The following is a 23,230-nucleotide window of genomic DNA, read 5'->3' on the forward strand; positions in this document are numbered from 1 at the left end:
AAATTAATCCAAAAGGCTTTAAGTATGCATGACAAAGTCAGTTTCCATTCTCCATTCAAGATAAGTGAGGTTTACACTTTTCAATTTAAAACTGGTCAGCACATGATGTCACTTTCTTACTAGAGTAACCCTTTACACCCTAACTTCAGTATCCTTATTCTCAATACTGTCCTCCATACATTTTCTAAGGTGCTGATAAGGAGAATTTTTGTAACAAAGAGCTCCAGCTTATTAAAGAGGTGGAAGATATCCTGAGGCAGCTATGGTATTACTTTCACAACTCACCAAAGAAAACAGCTTGTTTCCTAAAGTGTTAGATTCAACTTAAGAAGCTTAATTTGAACCACACAGAGAAGACAAAGAAGCTGTTAGCGAAGTGTTTAAAGAAAGCATGCCAGACAAGGTGGCTAAGGTTTGATGCATCGGTCACTGCAGCATTGCAAAGCTATGAAGCCATTGTTTTATCCCTGCAAGAGATCGATGATGCAACAGCTATTGGATTGATCAGCAGACTGAAGAAGGTTAAATTTATTGGTACTCTTTACATCCTCCATGCCATCCCACCAGTCCTTTCCTCTCTATCAAAACAATTTCAAGCTGGTAATTTTCACTTCTCCATGATACGACCGGTAGTCAATTGAGCTGTTTCGGCACTTAAAGAATTAAAGGAAACCAAAATACCTTTGGAGAAATTGCAGTCTGACATGGACTCTTTCACCAATATCTCAAGTGACCTGAAATTTGACAGAGATAGTGGAAAGGAGTTAGAAGCCCTTCTGATCAACTATGTGGATGCTCTAACTTCCAACATCAAGGATCGCCTTGGAAGCTATCCAAAGGTCATTGAAGCTTTTGCTATCTTTGATCCTCACCTTCTTCCCTCCAGTAACGAGGAAAGTTTCAAAGAGTATGGAGAAGCTGAGATTACAGTACTGGCCAATCACTTTTTCCCTGGCAGTGAAGACAAGAAGACCAAGTTACTCTGTCAGTGGTTCCGTGTTAAGTTTTTTCTGTCTACTGAGCAGTTAAAAGGCGTGCCGATAGGAAGTCACAGCAGCACATTCTTCATGTCTTTCCTGCTTAAAAATGAGGGCATATTCCACCCCTCAATCTCTGAAGAATTGCTGTATGTGGCTGAGGTTGGGCTTTCACTACCTTGCAGCAACGCTTGGCCAGAGAGAGGAGGGAGTGTTATAAACATTACAAAGACAGTTTCGCAACCGTCTCAGTAATGAGATGATGAATTCGTTAATACAAGTTGCCATCAATGCCCCAGATAGTGCCCAGTGCAGTAATGTCGTCAAGTCTTCAGTTGATAATTGGTTAAAAAAGAAGCCAAGAAAGAGACTAAAGAAGACCTCAACCGTGAGATCACTGCCTGAAGCCAATCTGGAAGCCGCTGAAGCTTCAGACAGACAGTGTCTTGGAAGTTGAACCTGGATGCGAGGAGGCCGAGGATGAGGATATCAATGTGATTGCTGAGAATGAAGAGGCAGAAGCTGATACAACAGCCATTGGCCTCCCTGACGTTTATTATGACTCGGCTTTTGAAAGTGACAGTGACACAGATATGGAGTTTTAGTGATGAAGATCACCCCCTTCAAAATTAATCTCAGAATGACAGTGTTGAAAGTCCTGAGTGACTTAATAGGAAATGGCAAATTTTTTTCATAAATCCACCATACGAAATGGCGAAGTTTTAAAAATTCCATCTAGAAATTGAGTATTGTTATGTAATTGATTTTGGAAACCAAGTAAATGATAATTCTGTGATTGTGAAGAAGAACATCAAATTCAAACCCATGTAAACCAATCTTAATGTTGCTAAAATATGATGACAGATGCTCACATGTGAGAAGTGACTACTAAATTGTTTTTTTTTTAACTCACTAATAAAAATGATTAGATCTTCTTAGAGAGGTAAAAGGAATGTTAACTGTTGCCAGCAAACATATAAAAATTGCTTCAAGGAGAGGCAATTTCAGGTGGTGGAAAAACCCTACATTCGTTTTGCTTCAGGGGGCTTTGCCCCCTGGACCCCCAACGGGGCGCTGCCCCTGTGCCCCGCTGGGGGACCCGGCGGCCCCAGACCCCCTGCTTAGCGTGAGGGCCTTCAGCCCCCAGTACCGCCTACTTTCTTACATTCTCCTTCTACTTCAAATCTTTTTAACAACCCTGCTGACAGATTACCGACTGTCTGCTGCCTGTTGGCTTAAAGGTTTGCTTAAAGCTGTTACCTGGCAGTCGGCAGATAGCTTTTTTTCGAGGAATTCGTTTTCACAATTACTTTCAATTGCATGAAGCAACTGAACCTTTTTTTACTTGAGCAAATACCAACAATTTCTAAGACTTCAGAGTAGACCTTTTTAGCTATGTGGTCTTTGGGTACACAAGAATTCAAATCGGCTTCTCAAATACATGCTTCACACGTTAATACTTAGACGCGACCACAAATTGCCGAATACAGACAGTGCGGACAAGCAGGCCGTTCAGACCGTGGTTTGTTCGCTGGAGAATTCTAACTGTTACAGCTCGCGGGACACTGACAACTTCATTCATGACCTATCACGCAATGGACTTGTGTTATGCGGTTCTTTTCAGCCTGAGGAAAAAAAAGTTTCCTTGCTAATAAATTATTTTGCGCCTCGATGGACGTTAAATAGAAGTAAAAAACTTTGTTGGGAATTGGTATTTGACTGGATGATAGGCAGTACTACTAACAGCCGGTTTCGCTACTTGTCGAGTACGCTACGTTCGCGTTCGCAACTTACATGCCGAATAAACTACTTACTTCATCCTACCATTCTATCATTCTACTTCCACGATATTTTAGAACGAATATCTTGTTTTAAAGAAATCTGCCTTACTCAACCTGAAATGGGCGCCATTTTATAGCATATTACCGTGATTATCATCGAGCCCGCGCATCGGCCACAATGGAACAGCGGCATTATCAAGAGAGAGAAAGCACAAAACTAGTAAAAAAGACTCAAAATTAATCATTTTACAGTACTTTCTTTATCATTAAACTATATAAATTTCAGTCTATATGCACGCTAAAAGATTTCTACTAAGAGTAATGTAAACGAATTGAATCTAGAGGTACCAAATCAAGGCTACTACGCACAGCGTTTGAAAAGCTTATTAACTAATTGTAACATTGATTACAATTATCATCTACAATTTTAATTTGATTACAATTATTATCATATAAAATCCTAAATCCTACTTAACTTAAAGACGCATTAAAACCTCGATCGTAGCAAAACCCGAAAATGGCCTTGAAGTAAGCTGAATGAATCTAGGTTATGTACATGTACATTTGATAACAACAATCCTTAAATAACCTAATTTTTTTCATGTAGGATATATGTGATTTGTAATAGCTAACAGTTTCCCTTTATCCAGTTCAAAATCGCGAAGCGATGATGTGTGATGGTTTCTTGAGAAGACGGTTTGCTGAAATGTCTCCTGTCTCAAACTTCTCCCACGCATCGAACAGATGGGCTTGTATGTTAAGGTACTGTCAACGCTGGATCCTCTTCCACTTTCTCTACGATACAAGGCGGATCTGAAGGGATGCCAGTTTCGCTTCCTTTAAGAGTAACTCGATGAGTAGGTACTACGGGATCTGTGATTTTCCTTGTACTCGACGATTTAGGCCATGTTGCCACCCTTCTGTGTAATTTTTTTTTTCACGTACTGTTGGAATACGCTCCAGGAGGACGGGAGCCACATGGTGCTTCTAATCCAGGTGTTGTTAATATACTGGGTGAAGGCTTGTAAGGGTTCTGTTACTGCTTAAGTTTCTACTCGGTGGAAGGTGGTTGGAATTTCTTCAGCTCGTAGAAAAGGTAGGGCTAAAAGTTTCCTGATAAGGCGATGCGTGCCGCGGTCGTTTTTGTATGCTTGTTAGAGACCGAGTTCCTGGACCTACAACAGAAAAGAGCAAAACAGAGATTAGTTAGAATTTCGTGTTAAGCGTATTAGATTAGCATGTAACACTTGTGTACTAAGTTTTTTATTTTTAAATTGAAACCATATGTTCAAGCGTCGAATTGAATCGAGGCAACTGAAAACTGGAAAATATTGAATAAACATCACGTCAACTTATCGCAATTTTAGGTTTTTCTTGTTCTAAATGATACAGATTGATACTTATCAGTTGCTTTCTCTGCCATTTTATGGCAGACCTAGAAAAACGACTGTTAATGGCTAGCCCCTCTAACCTTTGGTCTAGAATAGATTTCTTGAGGGACATTTCTATGAAAGAAGCTTACAATTTTGTTGACTTCGCCAATACGTTCCACCCTACAATCAGGTTTACCTGTGAAATCCAACCTCGCAACAATCACAAAAATTAACGAGGCAGTTAAAAGCAAACTAGACGGCAATTTGCATATGATCAGTTTAACTGACTCCTGAAAACGGCAATCACGCAGTTGGGAGTATAAATTACAGTTATTGCTTGTGGTTTATGGTTAAAAGAGAAATTAAAACTGTAAATTAACAGAGACAGCGAATTCGGCATGTTAGTAGCGAACATGTAGCCAACTCGAACGTAGTGTCGAGTTCGCTATGTCCGATGACAAATTCATCTACTGTGGTAGGAAAAAATGTTAACATGGTCTGTCAATTTTGGTTTATGAATCTATCTCGTAGCTCTGAAGTTTTCCATGAAGGGATTTTAGAAGCAACTACTTTAAATTTAGTAATTGTAACTTTGAGCGCGCAAATACATACATTGTTTTAGGTGATTGTGACCGAATTTAATTTCGCGCCCCGGGAGAATGCGCCAAAACACCAATTTCTTTTGAAAATAAGTATTTTTTTGCTTTGATAGCAAAGTAACCACGGCTAAGTTTGTTTTCCAATGTAACTATTCGAGGGACCTTAACGCAAAACGCGACAGTGATGATGAATGAGGAAGTGCGAAACAGAAGCTCTAATGGGCAGGATAACAGCTCAGAACGTGTATTTTAAAACTTTATACATTTCCCAGCCGTCTTCTGAAAAACGACAGCGTGAAATCAAAAACATTTGCGTGGTCTGTGAACGGAAACCTCAGCGGAGAATTATCGAAGTTTCCATATGAAACTCAATGAGGCTCACATAGGTTAAGCTGAAGTTTAATTGTGGCGTCTTCAGAAACTGTGAACGCATCCAGCCATTTGCAAAATCATAGTTTTAAAAACAAATTCAATTTTTATCGACGTCCTTCTCCGCGTTGCTCACTGCTAAAGGCCCTTAGTACTAATTGACCTTCTGCAATCTTCTATAATGGAAAGTCAGACTGCCTCAGTATATTTCAAACCCATCAAGTTAACCTGTATACTTCACGAGTTTGTGTTTGATTAGCTGTCACGATACGGTTTGATGATTGGACAGTTTTAACTTCTTGGGTATGATAAGCCAACTCAACAAGCTAAAAGGTAGCTGATTGGCTTATTTTGTACTAATCAGTTCATGCAAGATTCTTTTTTGGTGTTCCAAAAAGGTTTTAGCCAGTGTTGATCATAGGTAGCCAGAAAATCTTTAGCCCCTTATAATTCCGGCTGAAAAAGCAATTTAATCAAGTCTTTTTTTAACGTGATTAAAAAACCACAGTTTCTAACCCTTCCGAAATGCAACTAGTTGAATATACTTGTACGCATTGCGTACCTACGTTAAAGAAGGGCAGAACATGATATCGACATCATAACTATCACGTGACTTTCCAGAATGTCGATTTCCTAGAAACCCCAACAAGCTCATATTTTCCATTCGGGCGTCGAGCTGTTTTGTGCGATTATTTCACCTTTTTTTCTTGTGAGGAAGGTGATTTACCAAAGATGGCTAAAGCTCCAACTTTGGCCAAAAATTTAGAGAAGGAGTTGGAATGCGCTGTGTGCTTGGAGCAGTTCAAAGATCCCAAAGTTCTTCCGTGTCTTCATTCCTTCTGCAAAATATGTCTGGAAGGGCTGGTCGATAGAAAAAGAAACGCTTGGAAGTTGATTTGTCCTTCTTGTCGAATTAGTGTAGAGGTTAGTTTATGAATGTGATGTATCATTCCTTACTATCGTGATGTGAAACCGTTGAGTGTTCGCCACACCGCTACAGGGTCTTTGTAGAACTGTACGTACATGTGCACATTGGAGTAATGAAAGGGTAGGTTTGAATTTACGCTACACAAGTATTCTTTGAAGATTAAAGGATTTGTGAAACAACAATTAAGTTAAGGCATGATGTAGCTGCGTTTTCGCAAATTTTGTACAGAAAATGTGATTTTTCAGAGGATGCTCGAATTCGCTTTTCGGCCGCCATCGCGTTACTGAAATGTATCTCGATTTTACGAAAAATAAAGGGGTTTCAACGACGCTTTTGAATAAAAGGGAGACTTAGAAACTATTTTCCCCCAAACTCTTATTGCTAATATGCAATTTTCGAGAGATTTGAGCAAGATTTTCATTTCGCTATCCCTTAATTATCTGATAGAAAATTAATCAGATTAAGTTACCAATGCAGTCGCTTCTAGTTACAGCGTCATATGCGTACCCTTGGCGTGTACTTTGATAGAGCACAACTACTTTATTCAATCGCAACCGTTGGTCTAATGGTTCAAATGATTTCATTGGTAAATGAGGTAAGAACTGTAAAACAAACTGAATGTTAGAGAAATGCATGAAGACCTGTGAACTGGCTCTGTGAACCAGCGTAGAGACCAGAAGATGTAATAAGAAAGACAAGGAGTTTGATTTAGAATTCGTACAAGCCTTACCCCTGTCTCTGTACATATACACTTATTAGTTGAGAAAAACATTTCAACAGCAGATTTTGACATCACATTCTTGCTTCTGTTTTATTTCACCCAGCTTCCCGAGGGAAAAGTTGATTTCCTGCCAGTTAATTTCTTCCTCAACAATTTAATGTCCCTGGTCTCACTTCATGAAGATTCAGGAAGTTGTAAGCTGGAATGTGATATTTGTGATAGTGGAGACCCTCCTGTCAACAGATGTAACACATGCAGCCACTTTCTTTGTGAGTTTTGCACCCAAGCACATCAGCGAGGACGTAACTCAAGGACACACTGTCTGGTGTCACTTGAGGAAGCCATAGATATGGGAGCTGTAGCTTTAACAAAACCCAGTGTCTGCAAGGAACATGAAGGAGAGTTGTTGAAGCTGTTTTGTGAAACATGTGATGAAGCTATCTGTAGAGACTGTACTATTGTGAAGCATCGTGAACACAAGTATACTTTTGTCAAAGATGCTTTTGTAGAGAAAAAGGAAAGTGTGTTAAAAATTCTCTTACAGACAAAAGGAAAAGCAGGGTTACTAAAGGAGGCAATTGATAGAGTTTCAGAGATGAGGAGAAGTGTTGAACTGTATGCAGAACAGACAGTTCAAGAAGTGACCAATACTTTTCAGAAACAAATAGCCTGTCTGAATGCTCGCTGTGAGGAATTAATTCACGGTGTGCAAGAACTGAAAAAGGCCAAACAGAAGTCACTAGAAGTTCAGCAAGAGGAACTGGAATCAGCCTTGTCCAGTGTACAAAGCAGTGTGGAATTCACAGAGAAAGCTCTGGAAAATGGTAGTGAAGTGGAAATTTTGAACATGCGCAAGAAAATGTCCAACCGATTACAGGAACTAAATTCTGAAATATGGCAACTAGAGCCATGTGCACATGATGGCTTTAGATTTCATGCTGACGATCGACTTCACCAAGTGTTAACCAGCTATGGAACCATCACTAATATCTGTACAGATGCTGGTACAACAACAGTCACTATGGGCCACGGTTTAGAGGGTGTGGTGTATAATACGATCAACAAGCAACCAGTTGAATTCACAGTTACTGCGAAAGAGAAGAATGGAGAGAAACGAAAAAAAGGTGGTGACAAATGTGAAATAAAAATTTGTGTACCAAAAGGCAAAACTAGATTTATTGATGTGGCTCAGTTTCCAGCTAAAGATGTTAGCAATGGAACTTACAGCTTCAACTTTACTCCAAACCAAAAGGATATGCAGTACCAGTTGTCAGTGAAATTGAATGGTTGTCATGTTAAAGGTAGTCCTTGCATCTGGCCCACTGAAAGATGGCTACTCTTCACAGAAAATCATGAAGCTCCCTTCATTCAGTTGGACAAAAATTCAATGGTGGCAACTTATGTGGCATTTGAGGAAAATGATCAAGACGATTATGAAGACACAGATGAAGAATCAGATGAATATCTAGATGAAGAAACTGTTGCAGAAGCAATTCAAAACTTTTTAAAAAATCCACAAACTGTCTTCTCAGATAAATATGCAGATGATGGTACAGATGAAGGTACAGATGAAGGTACAGATGAAGGTACAGATGAAGGTACAGATGAAGGTACAGATGAAGGTACAGATGAAGGTACAGATGAAGACACTGGTGAAGACACAGACCCAGATGAAGACTTGACTGAAAGACTCACAGTCTTTGGTACTTCTTCATTTCAAGTTGGAAAGCATTCATGGAAAGCCAAAATATCTGGTGAAGTTTCTGATGGATTTTCCTTTGGTGTTGGTGTCAGCAAGGAAATGAGGTACCCTTTTAAGGTCCAGTGGATGTGGGAGGCAGGAGAAAAGTACCACCCATCATACACTAAGAAAAGTACAATAAAAAAATGTAAAAGTGGTGACATCATTGAATTTTATCTGGACTGTGATAACAGAAAGTTAACAATCTACAACCAGCGCACCAAAGAGAGTGACTCATGGCAAGGTATCAAAGGTAAAGTGCGTCCTGTGTTTGAGATGTCTAAAGATGGTCAAGAGGTTTCTTTAATTTTATAAAGAAAGGAAACCAATTAATTGGAATCTAATTAAAATCATGTTAATCTAACTAGACTGGCAAAAATCTAATACAGTTATTGTAATTTGTCCATACAGGATAAATGAAATTTGAAAGTGGAAGGAAATCAATGTTAAATAGGGGCAAATTTTGCCAAAATGAAATATTGAGGTAAAAGTTTAGTCTTGCTTTTCCAAATGGTTTGAAAATGTTGCCATCTCATTAAGGAACATTTCATTATTTTCATTACTGTCATTATTAATTATCATCATTATTGCCGTTATTGTCGATACCTTAACCCTTTAACTCCCAAAAGTGATTAACATGAAACTTCTCCCTATAATACCCATAAATTATTCAGCAAACAGGTAATGAGAATATTCAAGCTTATCAGGTAAAAGCTGTTATCTTCATCTAGCACCAACTTCTCATAACTAATTTGCAAGGAAATGTGTGGCTGCTAGAGGGGAGAATTTACCATCAGATCTTAGGAGTTAGAGTGTTAGGAATATCAGATAATACTGCTTTTACATGATAAGATACTTTTTTTTTCCCACTTGTTTCCAAAAGCAGTGAGTCACTGTGCTTATGCTAGAAGACATAAAATTGATTTTACACTTTGATTTTAGTCTAAATCTAAGTTATAGTGCTGTACGCAAATATCTATTTCACAACATTATTATTTCAGGCATAACGGAAATCTGTTTCTGTGATAAGGTAACATGAGAAAAACCAGACTGAGTTTAAGAGCCTTAAAGTGCATTTTTGCAACAACTAACTGAAATGCAAAAACTAAGTTAAGTATTTGTTGGTATGTTTGAAATAAGGACTGATTATTTGAGAGTCTTCTCAAGCTTGATGGAGTAAAGAGAGATCTTTAAATATTGAGCCACTAACAATAACAATTGAATATTAATTTCTAGAAGCAAAGTTACTTAGTAAAGCCCAGTGGGCATAGTTCTCAGAGAAGAACAAAATTATTATTGCAAACTGTAGCAGCAATGATATGATCAAATTCTACATGAACTGGGACACTGGGCTACTAATAAAACTGCTTAGTGCATAGCACACCAGAGTCTGACACTTAGCAAAGTGTCAAGGGTATAGAGCATCCTGTGTTTGAAATGTACACAATTGGAAAAACAATAAGAAAAGCTTGGTTTTTGAAGAAAACAAGACAAGTTAAAGTGTGAAGTTAGTAAAATAATCAATATTTTGAAAATTGTTTTTCCCCCCGATTTTTTGTTGTTGAAATTTTGATCAATGACACATCCAATTCTTGTTACAACAACACAACAGAAATTGATTATGCTATTGTACTCCTCTGTAAAATAAAATAGGATTATTTTTTATTGCCTTGTTTTTTGGTGCAATTGCAATCCATCAGTTTATTACCATATCAAATTTGGATGGATTTTAGTTTTTAGGGTGTCTTGTATAATTAGTAATCTTAGCTGAAATGTTTTCAAAGTCACTTTTGAATAGAAACTAAAAACGACAAATTGGTCACTGAATTTTTGTTACCAGAAAAGAAATTAAAGAGGACACTTTGAATATTATATGATGCACAGAGCCAATAATAGCAAAGTGCATGTTTGTGGCTAAATTTGGTTTTCTTGGATACCAAAAGAGAAAATTTTAATAGAATATGAAGACTTAGCTTGAGTAATATTTTAAGAAGATTTCTATCTAAATTTGACTTCATATTTGAATAACAGTAGTGAAAACATTACAACTTGCGACACAATTGCTTAGCACAAGTTGCCAAAAATTAGATTGCCAAATTGGCAACTTACTTACTTACTTGCAAATTTACCCAACTTTTTTTCTAGTTGCAGCTTGGAGCTTGTGTTACTCATTTTGTGGACTTATGTAAATACCAGTATTATGTCATTTATATAGAATTAAAGAGCAATCCCCTTTGTGCATGGATGCTCTTAAGGCTTAACTGAATGGGATTGCCACCATTTTCAACGGCCCCTAAGTCATTCCTGGAGGTCTCATGTCTAGCTTTGTCTCATGGTAATCTCTTAAGATAATTATATAGTTGTATCAAATGTTATGACCGTTTATGTGTTTTCATTAGAATATTCATACTAAAATCAAACTGCAGCAAAACTGTGTGACAACCTGAGGTGCAATGCACCTATTTGGGCAGGTATGATGTAGTGATAGATTTTCTGAGTTTTTTTTGTAGAGTGTAGAGGAAAAACACCAAATAACTAGTTATATGAATCATAGACATTGTTGTTTTGAATGGCCCAAGGCCTGAAATTCCTTGTTAGAAAAGACATTTTAAACACTTACTTAACCCTTTAACTCCCATGAGTGACCAAGACAGAATTTCTCCTTACAATATCAATACAACATCAAGCAGACAACTGATGAGAAAAAAGAAAAATATCAGTAAGGGGATTATAAGTAGATCCAATACAAAATTCTCTAAACTAACATCACAAGAACTGTATAGCAGACAGTAAGGAGAATTACTAATGAGATCTTGGGAGTTTAAGGGTTAACTAAGTTTATGGGCCTAAATTTTGATCAGATGAAAAATTTCAACAAGACTTCTGTAATAAAGTTTGACTTTCTTCTTTGTAAGAACGTCCAAGTGTTCAGTTGCGAAAAAAGGATCCTGCATTGCAATTTGTTACACTGTGTACTGACAAACTGCCCTTAGTGCTGAATACGTTGTCACATAGCCTGATTCCAGAGAAAGCTTAAAAAGAGACATCATGTTTACACCCTCCCACCCTAACAGCATTGTGCATAATCTTCATACTGTTAAATGATCAAAGGCCAAGGCGTAAGGCCAAACGACTTTTCCAAGAACCGCGGCACTCCAAGAAAAACATACAGTCACATTATGAACAGATATGAGTGAAAAATAGCTCGATTTTCCAGAGGGATCTTTTTCCAAAAGCCAGTTTCACTGACGAAGGAACACGAGCCATTTTCAAATGGGACAAGTTACTTTCATGCTGATAAGAATTCGAAATTAGTTCACTAATTCATCATTAAGAACTAGATCTTCGTCAAAGGCTTAAGCGATACTCTGCATTGTAATATTGTCATTAGTTGAGCTAATTCCACCAGTAGTTATATCAATAGGATATTTAGGGGAGAATTCCCTTGCGAAATTGCTTTTGGAATTCCTAGGAATTCCTAGGATTTTCCTAGGAATAGGTGTGAATTTACTTCATCCCTTAGTCTTTGCCTTTCCTTTCTGCAGAGTTGTTATGACAGCCTCCATGGATACTGTCACTTTCCATGCTGGATTCAGTGTCAATAACTGCTACACTAGGTTCTGGCATGGGAGGGAGGTCTTCTTCCTCATCAACTACAAGTGCCTTCACTTGTTCACACTGTGCATGCAGCAACTATCTGCAACTGTTGTTGCTTGTTAACTGACAGTTTCCCTTGCTTGAGACCTGGAATTTATGTCATTCAAATTTTTGAATGCAGATTATAGTTAAGTTCAATGAAGATTTGATTCAACTAACAGAGCAATCAATGACGTGTGGGTTCAATCTTAGTAACTCTAGGGCCAGATAGATGGGTTTCTAATTAGCCAGGATGATGTTTATGCATGGTGTTCATAATGATCACACTGACCTAAACTTTACTTAAGCTTTGTTTATTCCACTTAGCTTACCTTTTGTACTTTTCTTTGTTTTTTTTTGAGCTTCTGTCCTGGGCCTGCATACAGTGAAAGTAAAATAAATGTTGAACTTTGAGCAATGTTTGGTTCTGCCATTTTTTTTTCTATGGCAAGTAATGGAAGCTAAGGTATGTGACGATCCTATCTTTGAAACAGTGTTGATATAATGAAATATTTTCAGAAACCTGATGGCTCAACAAAGAGTAAAGTGACCCAACTTTTAATTGACTTCCAAGTAGAGTTCTGAATTTCCATGAAATGATATATATATATATGCAATTCATTGACACAATCGTCTCTGACCTTGAAGAAATGTTTTTTTTTCTGATTTTTCCGTGACTGTGGCAACCCAGATTTATTAATGTTATGTACAGATATGAGTGGAAAACAGCTTGGTTTTCCCGAGGGGTCTTTTCCAAAAGCCAGTTTCACTGACGAAGGAACACGAGCCATTTTCAAATGCGACGAGTTAATTTCATGCTGATAAGAATTCGAAATTAATTTCACTAATTCATCATTAAGAACTAGATCTTCGTCAAAGGCTTAAGCGATACCGTGCATTGTAATATCTTCATTAATTGGACCAATTTCGCTTGCAGTTATAACGACAGGATATCTAGAGGAGAATTGTTTTACTTCGTGGGAAATCGTCGTCTGAAATCACAGAAACTTTTCCCACTTTAACTCTTGACTCCTAAGGACAATAATTTCTCATAGAGATAGTAAAATTTGTATCTTTGATAAGACCTTTTAAGATTTCGTCACCTAAGATGATAATCCCAGCTGTCTACTTTGAATTGTTCCCAACCGCTCCGTCCGCCATCTTAACTTGATTCCGGCGATCAATTCAATACTGGATCAATGTCATGTCACGTGACTATAACTCTGGCAACGAAGTCAAACGAAGACGGCGGACTTTTTATACCAAACAGCAAAACAAACGCTTGTAGGGTTTTGTCAGACGTAATCATTCCGTAAAATTTATGGCGAAGGAGTGAAAGAAGTCATACAGGTAGGCTGTATGCTTCTTTTGTTTTGTATACAAGTGGAGAGGATTGATTCCAGATGTAGGCAGAACTGACTTTGCAGGCTGTGAAAGTAGGCGCAAATTCCAAATTTCTTACTTGACAACTGGGCTTTGACTGACAACTTACTTATGCGCGATGATGCTGTTAGAGGATGAGGACTCACTGATCTATATGCAAACCGCAGTAGCCCGATGCGATCAGGTTAAAGTTCATTTCACAGCCAATTGTAATCGATGTTATGTGCATTTTGTTAATTTAATTTTTGCAGGATTTGATCTCGAGGTTATTTAAGTTTGTTTGATTTTTTGCCTTTATTTAAAAAATGTGAAGGAGATAAAATTGTCAAAAATTAATTACTTTTTGATATTCGAAGCTGTGCTGTAAGTTGTCAACCACGTAACGAACTTTTCCTTCTGACAACAGAGATGAGTTATGTGATTGACTCAAGAAATTTATCTTTTCAAGTCAGTTTTAAACGTAGAGCTCTTAATCTAAATAATTTACTAAAACAAGAATAGGCAGATATTTAAGTTTATGTAGCGATCATTAATCCTGGAAGTGTCCAAAGTAAAAATGCACACTTTGTGCATTTGTTGTCACTAACAAAGTGTTCAGCAAGTTATATTTATATACTAAGTAAATGTTTTTCTTGATTTGAATCGCCAGTCATAGATGTATTCCCATTTGTGCCTGACTTGGTGAATGAACAGTTCAATCAAATGTGTTTGAATGTAGTTAAATTTGTTCAAAGATAAAAATTCAAGTATCTACCCACAAGAGTGCCCTGGATGGTATTTCAGTGATGAAGAGAAGCATTGAGTCTCAAGCAAAAAAGAACTGTGGAAGAGATTGGACAGCGATTTCAGGACTTGACTATTAGTCTTAATGCTTGCAAGGAAGGAATTAATAAGTGGGGTACAAGAGCTCAAGAAGGAAAAACTGAACACGTTGAAAATTCAGCAAGAAGAATTGGAATTGGCCCTGGATATTGTGCAAAGAAGTGTAGGGTTCACAGAGAAGACTATCAAACATGGCAGTGAGGTGGAAATTTACATACATGTTGAGAGGAGTTCTATTACAGATTTTGAAAGCAATGACATTGTAGAAATGTACCTGGACAATCAATGCACCAGAGAGTCAGACATTTGGTGTGGCATCAACAGAGATACTTTTCCATGATTCACATGATGAGCCATGGAGACCAGGTTTCTCTACTAGTTTAGAGGGCTCAGAATTTATTCGAGGAGATAAAATTATACCTAGTTTAAACCAAAAACACATTTTAAGAAGATCGAGTGCAATTTTAAATTGTGTCAAAAGTAATCTTGGATTGCATTCATTTTGCAATACTGTAAGCTCAATTATTGGGTGATATGCATACCAAAAATATGCATCAATGGTAAGCCTGTCTTTTCAAAGCCTGTGGCATTCTCCTTATACTTCCTTATGGCTCTTTTAGGCTTTTTGAAGTGACAATTTTTTTCGCTGTTAAGTTTCGATTTTCTTTTGTTGCTTAAATTTTGGTTTTTATGACACTGATCTTAAATTTTGCTTAACAATTGCTTTATACTTAGTTTTTTTAGGCGTAGCTGTCTCTCAACTTTTCCATTTTAGTATCAATTTATTTTATTGAAATATTTCCTATTTGACAATTACTCACTGAAGTAATTATACATATTCTGCATACTGCTCTCTAAATGTTTCCTAAGATGCTAACATGGAGAATTTGTCTAAAAATCAAGAGCTTCTTTAGTTGGTGATCAGCTCCTTTATTCTCCTGACCTTCATGTTTGATTCAGGTTTAATATGGTGTGGAGAAATTAGATGCCAGTCACTTCCAGGGGTTAAAGGGTTAAGATCTCATCTGATAATTATTGATGAGTGACTCACTGGAATAATTGTTTGACATTGATGTTAAATTCCAACAGTCCATCTTACTTTAGGGCATGATGTTTTATTGGGTGGTTACAATTATAGTTGATGGTGAATAAAAAATGTCAGAAAAAATATACTGAAAACAGGCCTTACAGAATTTTTTTGCAGGTATGACTAAATAATTACTGGTATTATTCCCTTGATACCTCAGGCCAGCTCTTCCTTTCTGCATTGGATGTGGGTGCTAGGTGACTAATACCAGCCTAATCCTCTGTCTCCTGATGGTTACAAGCTGTGCATGAGATCTGATTTAATATACTGGTATTTAACTATGGGCCTTAACTAAATAATTCCCACCTATTTGCTTAATTCCAGAGTTATTTTTTTCTCAAATATTTTCATTTATAATTGTCAAGCTCATTACAGAATGAATAGTCTTAATGAAAATAAATAAGACATTGAAAATTAACTTAGATGTTATTCATTTTGAATTAATGATTTTTAAAGTATCATATGTCCCTTTGTGTTTTTTCCAATAGTCTATTTCACAGTTGCATGCTTGGTTGCCAAGCCTTTAAATGGAATTGAAGCTAAGAGTGGCCTTGTCATGATACAAACATTGCTGCTTTTCAAATGTAAATTACTTTGTTATTGTGCTTACTAGATACTGGTCTCTATCACGACAAGGTCACCTTCAGCTCCACTCCACATCAAAGGCTTGGCAAATAAGTACACACCTGTAAAATGGCCTACTGCTGTTAAAGTCTGTTAAATCCTTATAAAGATATCTATGTCTCCTTTTCATCTTTTTTAGTTGCTTTAGTTATTTTGTAATGCTTAATGAGCCTTCTGAAATCTGAAAAGTTTTATAAATTCTCCTCACAGTTTCAAGACATGTTAAAACAGCACACAGGCCATTATAATGGATATACTTTTTAATCACCCAGAGCAATTAACTTACCTTATTTACAAAACATCAAAATTTCCTCAGCTTATATTTCAATACATGTTCTGTACTCCATTTTTTGGCTACAAGCCTTTCTCTTTCTATTGGGTAACCGACTCCTCTGTTCATCAGCTGGCTTTCTTTTTTTCGGTTTATGTTTTTTTGGCTTAGGAAGCTCAACTGTCTTACCCGTCACCATCTGGCAATATGGCTGGCTGGAATATTAATCATTAATTGAGTTAATCTCCTTGAGAAATTGGCCATCTAAGATCGTAGGTAACCAGAAAATCTTTAATTAATTCAATTTTTTCCACTTGCTTTGAAACCCGCGACTTCCAAGCCTACTGAACTGCAACTAATTAAACATACTTGTACGCATTGTGTACCTACGGTAATAAGGGGTTGGACTAACATTATCACGTGATTTTCCAGGGCGTCGCTTTCCAAGAAACTGAGCTCTTAAATTTTCCATTCGGTCGTCGAACTGTCTCGTGCGATTTTTTCATTTTTTTTCCAGTGAGGAAGGAGATCTGCCAAAGATGGCTAAAGCCTCAACGTTGGCGGAAAATCTAGAGAAGGAGTTGGAATGCGCTGTGTGTTTGGAGCAGTTCAAAGATCCCAAAGTTCTTCCATGTCTTCATTCCTTCTGCACAATATGTCTGGAGGGGTTGATCGATAGAGAAGGAAACGCTTGGAAGCTGAAATGTCCTTCTTGTCGGATCAGTGTAGAGGTTAGTATGTTTATTGAATAAATGTTAACATGTGTTGTGATTCAGTCTTACAACTTAGTACCCTAATACTCGATCGTAGAACTCGTCAGTACGGGTAGAATCAGGGATCTAATACGCTACATTGTGCGACTGGGCCAAGATTATCGTGAGAAGTGGCTGTGAATTAACAAATAGAGAAGCCTTGACTGTGCTATGTTCTGTTATAAAGCACGCAGGAAGCGGCTAGAGCACGAAAGAAGTGTAGGGAGAAACACGAGACGTAGTCGAGTGTTTCTCCTGACTTCTTGAGACTAAAGCTGTCAAAAGTGTCAAACCATCAAAGTTCAAATACCATCAAAGTTCACATTCTACGATAGTTCCCAAACTAAAATAGTTCGGCAAGTCGAATTTAACACTTTTGCCTGAAGTTTTTAAGTCTCTAATACAGAATCTTGAAGTGAAATGTTCAGTAAACTTCAGCCGAATTATGGCTCATAAAAACACGCGAGTTTTTCACATGACAAGCTATAAAACAAACTGTTCAAGGCGAGTGTTTTTTGAATGAACGACAGCCGAATTCACCGAAACATGAAGATCGCTCGGGATACGGCAAAACTCGGCTGCAGTGACTTTCCACTCAAAGCATCGGGAAGGATATCAGAGCAAGCTCTTATTTTTTCACTCGAAGGGCGGCCGATATAGTTTCTGAGACTTGCTTTACTGTGATGACCGGAGATCGCCATGATGAGCGAGCCGCGATGGACTTCAGCATGATCATATTCGCTCAGACACCGTCATGATTAGAATGAATTTTAACAGTTATGCCAGTTTGGTTATATTTTTCATCATTTCTGTTTTGTTCTGTTTTGTTTTTGAACACTGAACTTTAAATACCATATGAGTGTTAGCTGAGTTTGATTTTTATTTCCGTACATAAGCTTGCATCTAACTGAGCGTGAATCAATCTGTAAAACTCGGAATGTCTATTTTGTTTTTCCTTTGAGGATTTTCGCATCTGCTCACGTTTTAATAATGTAAATTACGGCGCCTGGTATGTTTACAAACCTTTATTTGGTTCTTCTGTTGCTACTTGCCGGCTCGCTTGTTCCGAAACTTCACTTTCAATTATCGGAAAAAAGCTAAAAAGAAGTCCTGGAAAAGCTCAAACATAGTACAATTGGCAGATGGCGTGACAGCTTTAGCTCAGCTCTATGCTCTATACTCTCATAGAGCACGCTCTTTCAACCAATGACAGCGCGCGTTATATCCAAACTTTATTATTAACCCTCATGGAGCATGCTCTTTCAACCAATGACAGCACGCGTTATATCCGAACTTTATTATAAATGACACTAAAGTTTGCTGCCAGTTTGGTTATATTTTTCATCATTTCTGTTTTGTTCTGTTTTGTTTTTGAACACTGAACTTTATATACTATACGAGTGTTTAGCTGTATTTGATTTTTATTACCGTACGTAAGCTTGCAATCTAACTGAGCGTGAATCAATCTGTAAAACTCGGAATGTCTATTTTGTTTTTCCTTTGAGGATTTTCGCATCTGCTCACGTTTTAATAATGTAAATTACGGCGCCAGGTATGTTTACTGACCTTTGTTTGATTCTTCTGTTGCTACTTGTCGGCTCGCTTCACTTCCGAAATTTCACTTTCAATTATCGGAAAAAAGCTAAAAAGAAGTCCTGGAAAAGCTCAAACATAGTACAATTGGCAGATGGCGTGACAGCTTTAGCTCAGCTCTATGCTCTATACTCTCATAGAGCACGCTCTTTCAACCAATGACAGCGCGCGTTATATCCAAACTTTATTATTAACCCTCATGGAGCATGCTCTTTCAACCAATGACAGCACGCGTTATATCCGAACTTTATTATAAATGACACTAAAGTTGACGTAGCCTCGTTAATCACTCGATTTTTAAGGGGAGCCCTTGCGCTGTACTTTTAAGATTAGCTTCCGCTATAGCGTGACTTGAATTTACCTTAATAGAGGGAGCCTGTGCTTTGCTTGGACTATAAGACTTCACGAAATGAAGGGGTTATCACGAGATGCAGTTGCGTGCTTTAAGTTGAATATGAACAACAGATGTAAGCAATGTGAAACAGAAGGGATCTCTGATTTCTTTATATGGAGAACATCATTTAATTTTAATATAATTTTCCTTCTGGTTTTAGACCTCGCCTGGGTGCCCTTAACTATCTTATTTCTTGTCTTCTTTGGATGCCAAAATTGATATTCATCTACGAGACAACAAGGCAAGATTTCATTGTGGCCCCAAACTTTAGTAAACAACTGCATACAGTTTTTAATTTTGGATTAAGGAGAAAATGGCGAAAACAATTTGTTGCCTTTGTGAGTGGGAGTAAACACCTTCTCTTGCCTCCCATACTTTTGTACCCCTCTGTCTCCCAACTCCTGCCCTTCATTATATTACTCCAGACTTCAGGCTAATAAAAGGATCGGAAAACTAGTGTTTTGGCAAGCTGTGCCATAATGTATCATTTTCAACCAATCTCTAGGGTCACCACTTTTTGCGGGAGAAGAGGTAATTTTCTCAAGATGAACATTATTGATGAACATCATTACTGCCCTGGTTATCTCAGTTTGACCATCGATTCTAGCAATCTAATAGCTATAATTGCTGTTTCAAATGTGTGTTTACTTGGATTAAGGAACCCCTAATACTGGGATCATGCCATTTAGAAATGAAACCAAAATGCCAAGTGTAGTGTTACAAGTTCAGTACTCCTTTCTAACTCCCTGCTTCTATGATATTATATATATTATGATATTCACAACAAATTTAATGGCTTCCCCTGGCAAGGATGCTTGTATGTATAGACAAACAAAATTAAGAATTACGCAGTAATGTACTGCCAATGAATTATTGAACCAAGTGAATGAAGATTTTAGATATATGAAAATTCACATATTTGCACTGCGGTGGAAAGATGAAATTAGGAGATCCTCACAGCTAAGAACACTACTGAAACGAGTAGTTGTAAATAGGACCTGAAAAAAATTTCAGGCCCGTACGGGATTTGAACCCATGACCTCTGCGATACCAGTGCAGCGCTCTACCAATGGAGCTAACAAGCCAACTGGGAGCTGGTCAATGAATTGGGTCCAAATAAACATCCAAGTGAATGAAGATTTTAGATATATGAAAATTCACATATTTGCACTGCAGTGGAAAGATGAAATTAGGAGATCCTCGCAGCTAAGAACACTACTGAAACGAGTAGTTGTAAGTAGGACCTGAAAAAAATCAAATTCAAATCCCGTATGGGCCTGAAATTTTTTTTTTTGAATGGGTTTGGAGTTTTGCAGAAATTGTTGCGACAATGGTTTTCTACAGCAAACCAAGCTATTATTAAATCAAATAGCTTGGAAAGGATTAGTTTTTTCCTGATTTGAAAAAATAGAAAAAGGGAGAAATTTAATAGATTATTTCAAACAAGCATCTCCCTCTGTTTCTTAGTATAATTCTTGAGCATCCCAACGTTAGCATAACACCCCCCATCCCCAATGGAAAAGAAACTGAAATAAGCAAATTTCATACAAATGTTTAAAAAACATAGAAACAGACTGTTATGTCATATATTCTGTTTTTTTTTGGCCTACACAGATTCCTGATGGCAATGTTGATTCCCTACCAGTTAATTTCTTCCTCAACAATTTATTATCCATGATTTCTCTTCATGGTGATTCTGGAAGTAGTAACTTAGAGTGTGATCTCTGTGATGATGAGGACCCTCCTGTAAACAGATGTACCACATGCTGCTGCTTCCTCTGTGAGTTTTGCACCCAGGCTCACCGTCGTTTACGTAACACAAGGGAACATTGTCTGGTGTCACTTGAAGAGGCCAAAAGGATGGGATCTGTGGCTGTGAAAAAACCCAGTTTTTGCAAGGAACATGATGGAGAGTTATTGAAGCTGTTTTGTGAGACATGCAATGAAGCTATGTGTAGAGACTGTACAATTGTGAAGCATCGTGAACATAAGTATACATTTGTAAAAGATGCTTTTGCAAAGAATAAGGAAAGTGTGTTGAAAATTCTCTCAGAGACAAAAAGTAAAGCAGGGTTACTTAAGGAGGGAATTGTTAGAGTTTCAGATAAGAAAAGAAGTGTTGAATTGGGCTCAGAAAAGACTGTTCAAGAAGTTATTGAATGTTTTCAGAACCTAACGGCTAGGCTGAATTCTCGTTGTGAAGAGTTGGTTCATAGCACATTAGAGCTGAAACAAGCCAAGCAGGAGTCTTTAAATAATCAACAGGAAGAACTGGAGGCAGCCTTGTGGACCTTGCAAAGCAGCTTGGAATTCACAGAGAAGGCTTTAGAAAATGGCAGTGAAGTTGAGATTTTAAACATGCACAAGCAAATGACTGGCCGATTACAGGAACTAACTTCAAAAAAATGGCAACTGGTGCCATGTGCACATGATGTCTTCACATTTTCTGCTGGTGACCAATTGGAGAAGATGATAACCAACTTTGGAAGTGTCACTGATAGACTCACATGTGCTTGTACATCAACAGTTGTTATGGGAAATGGATTAGAGGACGTGATGTATAATACACTGTGTGGACAACCTGTTGAATTCACTGTCATTGCAAAAGGGAGCAATGGGAGGAAACGGCAGGAAGGTGGTGATAGATGTGAAGTAGAAATCTGCACACAGGCAGGTGATGTAGTATTCAGTGATTCACCTAAAGACTGTGGAAATGGAAAGTATACATTCTGTGTAACCCCAAATGCCAAAAATTTGCAGTACCAGCTGTCTGTGAAACTCAATGGTTGTCATATAAAGGGAAGTCCCTACAAGTGGTTTAATGAAATGTGGAATCTTAACTCAGTTGATTATTGTCATCTAATATATGGTTCTATGACGGCATCCTGTACATACAGTATGCCAATAACAAGAGTAAAGTTAATGGGAAGAAAGCCACACAGAAGAAAAAGAAGGGCCCCAACCACAGCACCAACTTCACAGAGCAAGAGTAGAATAATCTTATACAGAGAAATGGCAGTAGTCGGATCTGATACATTTTCTAATGCTCAACATTCATGGAAAGTCCAGCTATTTGATATTTCTGAAGAATTTGCTTTTGGTGTTGTTGAAGGCACTGACAATTCAGTGAATGTGGAAGCTCAGTGGATGTGGAAATCCAAAACTAAGTATTCTCAGGCTTTATCAGTGCCCAAACTGAGTTCAATAACTAACTGCAATGACAAAGATGTAATTGAATGCTATTTGGACTGTGATACTGAGACATTCATGATGTTCAATCAGCGCACCCAAGAGAGTGACACTTGGCAAGGTGTCAAAGGTGGAGTGCGTCCTTATTTTCAATTCTGTCAGGTTAGAGAGGCTGTTTCCTTAAATTGGCAGGAAAATGAGGGTGATGTTGGGGATGCTCTCTCCAGTGAGGAGAAAAATAATATATAACATTATGAAAATTTTTGCAAAGATAAAGATGACTATTGGTATTAACAGCGTATTATTGAGTAATAAATAATCAAACTTAGCCTTAATTCCATTAGTAATTGTTCAATATCAAAGAATTTCAAAGCTGTAATTAAATTTATTATCCAACAGCACAAAAGTAGAATTCAAATAGGGGGCAAATAGAGTACAGATATCCTGTGATTTTGTATGGTTATTTGGACAGTTGGTTATTTTGTACTATAAAAAAAAAGGTTTGACCAGTTGGCTGTGCAAGCTACGCTTTCCTACCCACTTTGCTTTTCCCACCTAATGTGAAATTAGCAGAAAGAATTTGCGGAAAAAAAAAGCAGTTGGATAATTGATAACTTATTTAATGTCTTGGTGTGTAGTATTGCCAAGTAGTCTTACTCATTGTTTGTATTTTGACTCACCCTATGGGCTTGTCAAAATACGGCACAACTCGTAGAAATATTCTGTGATACCACACACCAAAACATCTACGAGGATATATGTATTTTTTATTGGTAGAATTCATGATATCATTTTTAACGTCACAAGGTAGAACTAAAACTACTTCATTTTGTAGCAATTGCTCAAAATGTTAGCTTCTAACCTCCAATCCCTATGATGAAGGGATAATGCTCAAAATGTCAGCTTTTAAACTCCAATCCCTATGATGAAGGGATAATGCTCAAAATGTCAGCTTTTAAACTCCAATCCCTATGATGAAGGGATAATGCT

The 23,230-nt window shown here is 37.5% G+C and overlaps 2 protein-coding genes and 1 long non-coding RNA gene across 4 annotated transcripts; 2 read left to right on the forward strand and 1 right to left on the reverse strand.

The window, feature by feature from the left end:
- Window positions 1-3,030: 3,030 nt before the first annotated feature.
- On the reverse strand, window positions 3,031-13,347 carry LOC136281813 (uncharacterized). 2 transcript variants are annotated; one of them, XR_010718011.1, is made up of 4 exons: window positions 13,229-13,347; window positions 12,458-12,501; window positions 11,110-12,233; window positions 3,031-3,933 (listed from the first exon to the last, which is right to left on the reverse strand). It is a non-coding gene; the product is annotated as an uncharacterized lncRNA (long non-coding RNA). The 2 variants fall into 2 exon arrangements; XR_010718010.1 differs by lacking the exon at window positions 3,031-3,933 and having other exon boundaries at window positions 9,026-12,233.
- On the forward strand, window positions 5,731-9,007 carry LOC131775132 (E3 ubiquitin-protein ligase TRIM45-like). The gene is made up of 2 exons (XM_059091220.2): window positions 5,731-6,023; window positions 6,852-9,007. Exons 1-2 carry the CDS (start codon window positions 5,832-5,834, stop codon window positions 8,802-8,804), a joined length of 2,145 nt encoding a protein of 714 aa, XP_058947203.2. The 5' UTR covers window positions 5,731-5,831; the 3' UTR covers window positions 8,805-9,007.
- A 3,462-nt stretch (window positions 13,348-16,809) lies between the features above and the next one.
- Window positions 16,810-23,144, forward strand: LOC136281918 (E3 ubiquitin-protein ligase TRIM45-like). The gene is made up of 2 exons (XM_066168954.1): window positions 16,810-17,043; window positions 20,666-23,144. The coding sequence occupies exons 1-2, from the start codon at window positions 16,852-16,854 to the stop codon at window positions 22,487-22,489; spliced, it is 2,016 nt and encodes a 671-aa protein (XP_066025051.1). The 5' UTR covers window positions 16,810-16,851; the 3' UTR covers window positions 22,490-23,144.
- The last annotated feature ends 86 nt before the right edge of the window (window positions 23,145-23,230 follow it).

This window comes from Pocillopora verrucosa, chromosome 6 (genome assembly GCF_036669915.1).
Source record: "Pocillopora verrucosa isolate sample1 chromosome 6, ASM3666991v2, whole genome shotgun sequence".
In the NCBI taxonomy this organism is placed as follows: domain Eukaryota; kingdom Metazoa; phylum Cnidaria; class Anthozoa; order Scleractinia; family Pocilloporidae; genus Pocillopora; species Pocillopora verrucosa.

Bases quoted from the DNA above. Each gene is read 5' to 3' on its own strand.
- LOC136281918 (XM_066168954.1), top strand. From the start codon at position 16,852: ATGGCTAAAGCCTCAACGTTGGCGGAAAATCTAGAGAAGGAGTTGGAA. The intron at 17,044-20,665 runs GTTAGTATGTTT...TGGCCTACACAG, and splicing joins CTTGTCGGATCAGTGTAGAG to ATTCCTGATGGCAATGTTGA.
- LOC131775132 (XM_059091220.2), top strand. From the start codon at position 5,832: ATGGCTAAAGCTCCAACTTTGGCCAAAAATTTAGAGAAGGAGTTGGAA. The intron at 6,024-6,851 runs GTTAGTTTATGA...TATTTCACCCAG, and splicing joins CTTGTCGAATTAGTGTAGAG to CTTCCCGAGGGAAAAGTTGA.